The sequence below is a fragment of the Gekko japonicus genome, unplaced genomic scaffold (assembly GCF_001447785.1).
Source record: "Gekko japonicus isolate JY-2015 unplaced genomic scaffold, Gekko_japonicus_V1.1 scaffold3427, whole genome shotgun sequence".
Classification (NCBI taxonomy): domain Eukaryota; kingdom Metazoa; phylum Chordata; class Lepidosauria; order Squamata; family Gekkonidae; genus Gekko; species Gekko japonicus.
In genome coordinates this window covers 16,878-25,035 of record NW_015159810.1, presented here as the reverse complement: position 1 = coordinate 25,035, position 8,158 = coordinate 16,878, and the positions used below count along the sequence as shown (strand labels likewise).

The 8,158-nt window shown below is 45.6% G+C and overlaps 1 protein-coding gene across 1 annotated transcript in view; it reads left to right on the top strand.

Annotated features, from left to right (window-relative positions):
* Nucleotides 1-5,894, top strand: part of LOC107107352 (mitogen-activated protein kinase kinase kinase MLK4) — a 68,658-nt gene extending 62,764 nt beyond the window's left edge. The window contains exons 10-11 of the mRNA XM_015407646.1: nucleotides 593-1,381; nucleotides 5,512-5,894. Of these exons, the coding sequence (XP_015263132.1) occupies nucleotides 593-1,381; nucleotides 5,512-5,894 (1,172 nt within the window). The remainder of the gene's footprint in view (nucleotides 1-592; nucleotides 1,382-5,511) is intronic.
* Nucleotides 5,895-8,158: the final 2,264 nt, after the last annotated feature.

Here is an 8,158-nt window from a genome sequence, read left to right as displayed (position 1 = left end):
AGTTGAAGACCCTCTCCTAAAGCCCGTTTGTTCCGGAGATAGATAAGAGTTTTGTTCCATCCAGTCTGTTAATCTGTCAAGTAAATGCGCTGCATAAATTTTCCCTGGGATTGAGAGGAGACTAATAGGGCGGTAATTTTGTGGGACTGATCTACTACCCTTCTTATGAATAGGCACAATGATCGAACATCTCCAGTCCTCAGGTATTACACCCGAGCTATTTATTAATGAGAAACAAGAAGCTAGATATCGCCCCCACCACTCGGGGTTCATTAAGAATAGCTCAGGAGGAATAAAGTCAGGCCCTGGGGCTATTACATGTTTTATTTGATGTGGAATCGAGCTCCAAAGCTGTTAATTAAAATGGGGGGGGGATCACAAAGTGACGAGTACCAATGCAAAAATCCAGAGAAATTTACTATTGATCTATTAGAAAAATCGTAGTAGATCTCAGTGGTTAAATCAAAAGTCATTAATTAATTTTGACTGGTTAAGATTTCCAGTTGCTTTTTGACATAAAAGTTTTTGTGGCAAATGGCAGCTTCTCCATTTATTGTTGGAGTTAACATCTAAACAAATGTTTCATCTACAGAACAGAAGCTTTCCCCTGAAGGCCTGGACGCCAAGCGGCCAAAACAATTAAAATTGCCAAATCAGGCCTATATTGATCTACCTCTTGGGAAGGCCTATATTGATCTACCTCTTGGGAAGGATGAAAAAGGATTAAATTCTGTAGAACAGGAGAGCTTTGAAGAAGGAAATTCAGCCAGTTCCACAAATAGCACTCCACAAATGACACCCACAAACAGTCTCAGTAGAACATTGCAGAAGAAGAAAACTGACTCTGTATTATATGGATGTACTGTCCTGCTTGCATCTGTAGCTCTGGGCTCGGATATCAGAGAGCTGAATAGGTTGCAGGCTCCAGAGGAAGGGTTGGCTAAGGAAGAAAAGAAGAAGCGTGATGGACTGTTTCAGCGAGCTTCCAAGTTTCGTCGAAGTGCAAGCCCTGTAAGGTTGCAGTCCAAAAAAGAGGAGATACACATTCCTTCATTAAGCCCATCTGCAAGCACTGTGGATCTTCTGTCTTTGTCTTCTGCTTCCACAAAATGCCTTCTCCAGTCTGGCAGTGAAGATATTACTGCAAGGACATCACTGCCCAGTGACAGAGATGGTCCTATTAAATGTTTGGTGGCTGAAAGCCCTGTGAATAGAAAAGAACATATTGCCAGAGTTGTTCCTGCCACTGATTCTAACTTGCCATGTCCCAGCCATCTTCTGAAAAAGGAATCCCAATGTACAACAAATGTCTCTTCCTCCAAAGTGAGAATTTTGGGGCACAGAAGGACCATGTCGGATGGAAATCCATGTCATACCACAAGTGAGTAGAATAAAGTGTCCAATTTCATATATTCATTACAAATAAAACAAGACCAGGAAACTATAAGGTAACAAAAGAAATAATGGAAATGGTATATGCAAGTAGTATATGGCAGTGTTATTCATACCTTCAATGATACAGAGGAAGTGAGGAACATGTACCACTAAAATGCATGCAATTCTTGCTATACAGAGTAAAAGAGAGTAAGTGCAGATAGTTTATCCCAAGTTCTTAAATACAGAAACCACAATTCTTAAATACTAACACGTACCTCAGGTTTTTTGCAGTGCAAAGTTCACATTTTATGTATAGCATCCTGGACTACTACAAACATGAACCGTTCTCTGTGTATTTTACACAGAATGCATATACCATTTCCTCACATTCATGGATGTAAGAAATGACAAGAGTTTTAGGTCAATCCAGTATGCTTCTTTACCACTATCTCTCCTGAAGCTGTTCAGCTTTTGTTAGTCTGTTTAAGATTAATAATAGTGGAAAGGATTTGAGTGTTGTATAGTCAGACTAGCTTGATATCCGTGCTTCGCTACGGTATTTCTGTAAATCCAGTTATAATATCGATGATGTGAAGTTTGAAATGTGATATTTGTTGTAGGAATTCTAGTGGAGAAGATTGTAGTATAAAAAATGAAGTGAGACATACGTACTTTTTCTCTCTCTACCGAAGGACCTTTCTGTAGACCACATTGGTGGTTCTGCCCTCAGGTGCTAGGATCACCAGGCTGCTTGGTGACCTCTCTCTGGAGCAGGCCACATACAGGGCTGGCCCGAGGGTTTTTTGCACCCTAGGCAGGACTACCTTCTAGCGCCCCCCCCCCGTGCACCCAAGTACGTGGTTGCCAACCTCCAGGTGGGGCCTGGAGAGATGGAAGCCCTCCTCCTTGGGACCGCCCCCTCCGCCCACTGGGCTGCCTGCCCTGCTCCTCCAGTGCACTCCAAGCTGCGAACCCCTGGCTTGGCGTGCAGGCGACCGCGCGGGCTTCTCCCAGCTTCTCCCTTGGGGGGGAACAGCGACCTTAATTGTGTGGGGGGAGGGGCCACACTTCTGGGGGGAGGCGTGCCTCCACTCTGGAAGGACGGCTCCAGAGCAAACTAATTCATTCAGCAGCCAAATCGCCTGCTCAGAACTTTAATTTCAGCAGCTCACAAAATAGGATTTTTGCTCACCAAACGCCACAGCTTCAAGGTCCCAGCCAGGGCCTGCCTCGGCGGGGAGGGCGGGGTAGAAATTCAATCTGATCGATCCCTCTGGTCCCTCCGCTGCCGCCGGTCCCTCCCCCGCCCCCCCAAGTGCCAGTGCCTGCCTGCCCACCTGGGGCCAGCGTCTCCAGAGCCCCGGCTGCTGCTGCTGAGCTGAGCCAAGCGGCGGCAGCAGAGGAGAAGGAGGCGGCGGTAGCAACAGCCATGCCAGGGCAGCTGGCCCGCTGGAGCGCTAGCCGGGTGCAGCGCAGCAGGCCCTGGATCGCCAGTCTATGCCGGGTGGCTGCCGCAGCAGCTCCCACGCCTGGCGCCGCTGCCGGGGCTGCACTGAACTGTGCCCAATGCTGAGGAGGAGGAGGAAGAGGAGCGCCCCTGCCCCCCATGCCGCCCTCTGCCTCCTCGCTGCGTTCCTTCCTCCCTCCCTCCCCTGCTTCCCTCCCTTGACACAGGGGGAGAGAGAGAGAGAGAGGGGCGGGTGGGCAGAGACCCGATCCCAGCCGCCTTTCTTTTCTCTGGTGCGGGGGGGGGGCTCAACTTCCGCGGGGGCCAGAGGGCACAACCTCCCAGCGCTTCCTGCCTCTGCTCCTTACCAGCCGCCATGGCGGCGGCGGCGATCACCCAGTTAGGGTGGCGGCGGCAGCGGGCTTTTGGGGGCGCAGTTTGGTGCCCCTGAGGGCCGGCGCGCCCTAGGCGAGCGCCTAGTTCGCCTAGTGGGCGCGCCGGCCCTGGCCACATAGAACTGTCCATTTAAGAAGAATAACCTGTTAAGTCAGTTCCTGCCACCTTCCACGAAAGTGATGGCCTCTCTACTTGGGTCCCTGGATTGTTTTGCTCATATGGAGACTGTGTTGTTCTGAGCACCTCAGGGTGATCTTGCTGGTACTTGGCCTGCGCAGCTCAGTGCCCCGCAGGAGTACTATGTGCAAATGTCTTTGCCGCATTCCTAAGTTGCTTCCTCCTGGCAGCTGCCTGTCCAGTGTAGGAGCGGAACAGGGGGGAGTATTAGAAGCTACTGTGTAGGCGGGGCTGGCAGGATCACTAAGGCGTTACTGCTGGGGTGGGCTCCCTCGTGGCTTTAAGCACCCTGCGACTGCTGCTGCACCTGACAGACAACTGCCTGTTAGGTGTAGGAGGTGGAGAGAGTGTGTTGGAAGCCATTAGAGAGACTAGGCCAGCAGCATCGCTAAGGTGATCCTGCTGGGGTGGCATCCCTGAAGGATTAAAGTACTCTGGCCCTGCTTTTATACCTGACAGATACCCACCTGTTTGGTGTTGGGGGGGGATTGTATTTAAAGGCATTGGAGAGGCTGGGCCAGCAGCAGGGCTAAGGCAATCCTGCTGAGCAAACCTCCCCGGCGGCTGTAAGTATCCCACCTCCTCTCCTACACCTGACAGGCAGCTGCTTGTCCAGTGTAGGGGGGGAGGGGGGAGGAGTACTAGAAGCCACTGTGGAGGCTGGGCTGGCAGGATCACTAAGGTGTTACTGCTGAGGCGGGCTCCCTCGTGGCTTTAAACACGCTGCACCCACTGCTGCACCTGACAGATAACCGCCTGTTAGGTGTAGGAGGTGGGGGGAGTATGTTGGAAGCCATCAGAGAGACTGGGCCAGCAGCATCACTAAGGTGATCCTGCTGGGGTGGTGTCCCTGATGGATTAAAGTACCCTGGTCCTGCTCCTTCACCTGACAGACACCTGCCTGTCTGGTGTTGGGAGGGATTGTATTTAAAGGCATCGGAGAGGCTGGGTCAGCAGCAGGGCTAAAGCAGTCCTGCTGAGCAAACCTCCCTGGCAGCTGTAAGCATCCCACCTCCTCTCCAACACCTGACAGGCAGCTGCCTGTAGGAGGGGAGGGGGAGTATTAGAAGCCACTATGGAGGCTGGTCCGGCAGGATCCCTAAGGTGTTACTGCTGGGGTGGGGCTCCCTCAGGGCTTTAAGCACGCTGTAACCGCTGCTGCACCTGACAGACAACCGCCTGTCAAGTGTAGGAGGTGGGGGGAGTGTGTTGGAAGCCATCAGAGAGGCTGGGTCAGCAGCATTACTGGACCTCACAGGTGATTGTTGGCTCTTCCTGATTTCCTCAACTGTCATTAGCTCTGTGCAGTCTCCTGTAAGTGTTGGGGTTTTTTTACCTCAGAACACTGAGCTCTGCAGCTGACCAATCAGAGAGTGGGGGGTTCAAGGAGGCAGCAGCCTGGCAACTGCATAGGAATCAATGGGGGGAGCACATTTGACCCCTTTTGACCCCCTTAGGGGTCGAATTTCTAAAAATCCCTTCTTAGTGAGCACCTACATCATGGTAGGAGCTCTCTCCCCGAATTTGGTGTTTCTAGGTCCAGGGGTTTGACCTGGGTGTTGATTTTACGGTGAGGGGACTTTCTTTTATATATATAGATGTAATGTAGGATTCTCCCTATGTTTTACTGTGGCTATATCTCCCATTCCACACTATTTCATCTGTTTATATTTATGACACAAGAAAAAAACATGTAAGATGCCCTAGCTCCAGTCTTCTGTCACAGCCCCTCCTTGGGGATTTTTTTTAGTAATTTGGCAGTGTCTAGGATTCTGTAGCTCAAGTCATTGAGTTGGATCCTAAGAACTATAACAGGAGCTCTATTCAAAAGAGTAGGGCTTTCCCCCTTCCTTCTTGCTGCAATCTTCTGCAGCCCTTCCTGCCAAAAACCACTCCTGAGTGTCAAGTGATCTTCTGGAATGCCATGGGATGTATTTCAGAAGCTTCAGCTGAAGAAATGAGTATTACTCCCCTTCCCCTGTGTACAAGCAAAATGCTTTCTGCTTGTGCAGGGGCCTTGTGGGCCCCTTTGTCTTTTATGCTTAACATTACTACACTATCATAAGATAGATGATTGTTGTGATATTCTCTTTATCCTTTTCTCATCCTCCTAGCTAATGGTGTCCCTGAAGTTCCACTTGTTCCATTAATCTTACAAAGAAACTTCTCCAGCGATGCGTCTCCGGAAAAGCAAGGAACTGTCAATATTATACCAAGACCTCGACCTTCTTCTTTAAGAAGCCGTCTAGATCCTTGGCAGGCTGTGTCGCAAAGTGTGAAGACAAGCCCTTTTGAAATGGATCATTTAGAGGGTGATAGAGGTTCCAGGGTTAACTCGTTAACAGATACGGAGGAGAGAACTAAATCCCACATGCCCTCATTACTTGATATTGATGTTGAGGGTCAGAACAGAGATTGTACAGTGCCTTTGTGCAGAATGAAGGGTAAATCATGTCGGCCATCAATATATGAACTGGAGAAAGAATTTTTGTCTTAAGTGCCTTGAATTTTTTGAATGCCGTTTTAAAAGAAGGGTTTTTTTAATTTTTGGTTCCCTGTTGCAACTTTATGCTGCTTTCCCCTAAATTAAGATAGCTGATGGTTCGCAAGACCAGCTAAAATATTAAACGTAGAAGAATGTACAGGGGGTGGGACAGTAGTTGCTCTGCTGCCCCAAGCTGTGGTCATTGACAGTATTCTTATTGGATACATGTCAGGCTCAGTATATTTGTCACAATTTGAATTTATCTTTCTCATCACAGTGTCAAAGACTTTTTTATTTCAGTATTGATCAGCTATATCTTAAAGTCCATTTGCAGTCTAAATTGATACCTTGCCTGCAAATGACTTGCTGGAAAAATGCTGCTAGGAACTGTGGTTTTAGGATTTCTTAAAAACACACTGGAAGTGTGTGATCTCATCTTTACAAGAGAAGTAACAGTGACTACATTTGGAAACCTAAGCTTCAGATTTCAAACTGTGTGGTTTTAAGGCATAGTAAGAATAGACACCATCTTGGTTTCAACTAAATCAGAAATTTACCCAAGTAATTTCATGTAATCCATCATAAGGTTACTTAGAAACCTGCACATTTGAGATCACGTTTTTAAAAATGAAACTTCCTTTGATAGGTAATCATCAGATAATAATTTGTTAAATTATCTTTATTAAGAATAAGTGCTTGGATAAGTGAGTGTCCATGTGTGTGATTTGCACTGATGAACATGTACTCTGGATTGCTTTTAGTAGTGTTGATTTGATCACAGTTCCTAATATCAACATATGACTGTATTTTTTTAGTAAGGTGGTGGGGAGAAAATTGAAACAAAGGGGTTTTTTTCCAAATTGTTCACTGAGCATAATGTCTAGCACATTTGTAAATGCTATTAGAGAACCTCAGATATTGATAAAGATCCAATGATTGGTCTTGTTTCAGTGCACCAATCATTATTTGAATTTCCTTGTCAGTATATAGTCTTAAAAGCTAAAGCCTTATAAATACGGCTTATTACTCAGTGTCAATGAATGCACAGCAATTTAATTGAAACAATTACATTTTGACAAAGGTGCATTTGAAATTGATAGAGCAATTTAATTTAAAGCCTGTGTCGGCCAGTTATATCACAGTATTTGTTTTTAATGAATTCTTGAAGGCATTTTAAGGTATCATGATTAAAATGTAAAGCTAGTGGGTTTTCTGAAGTTGTGGCTCTTCTACATTAAAAGTTCTTCATAATTGCAATTTTGATAGTTTTCCATATACTGTAGAAATGAAATTGTCCATGAATGAATCATTAATTTTCGACCTGTCCCTATTTTCTTTTTTAAGGATGTTATTTTGAAATGTGCTGGCCAGGATACAAACAACCCAGTGCAAAGCGTGAAGCTTGGGGGGGGGGGTGTTTTGCTGATTTTGCTTTCTGACTGTAGTTCTTTGCACTGCATTGAATACAGAGGAACCCTCAACCTTTAGAATTAGCTTTTCAGGGAGCGTGAAGTCTGGTAGTGGGAAGAGGACCCTAAGAAATGTTCTGTTGCATGGCAACGATATAACCCTCTGGATTCCACCCTTTGTCTCTATCATTTATTATAAAAAGTTAGATTTATTCATTCATGAACTCTTGAATATCAGTACCAAGTACTGAAAACAATGGATTGCATTCTGTGTTCAGTTAAGATTCATGTAAAAAGTCATGACAATTTTAATGAACTGGAATTGCAGTGGCACATAATGTTCTCCTGAACGCATCCTTCTCTTTTTAATTTGTATACAAGGTGAATAGTCTTCCTGCAAAGAAGTTGAGAAGAAATTATGAACATTTCTATGGACATAAAATAGTATTCCTACCCAATTATTTTAAAGGCACACTGATGCCTATTTGTAATTTGGGTGGTCTTTGTACAGCAGTTTATGACTAAGTTATTGTTTTTTAATTCGTTTCTCCTTTTCCTTCTTTATATAAGTTTCTTCAGTTTCCTTTTTATGTAAAGTGCTTCACAGTACTATAAAATGTTATCCCTTTAAATGATATGCAATCTGAATTTTAGAGCTTTAGCATTTGAAAACTTGAAGGGTTGGTTCTTTATATGAAAGTTGAGCACACATGTGTATAGGAAAGTATATTTAATTTTGGAGAGATGTGGAGTAGGGGTGTGCTCTGGGGGAAAAAATTATTATTTTAGATCTGGGATTTGGCAGGGAAAATGTTTACCATGATTGCTGATTTTCAGATAAGACATTACCACTTCAGGATTCAAATC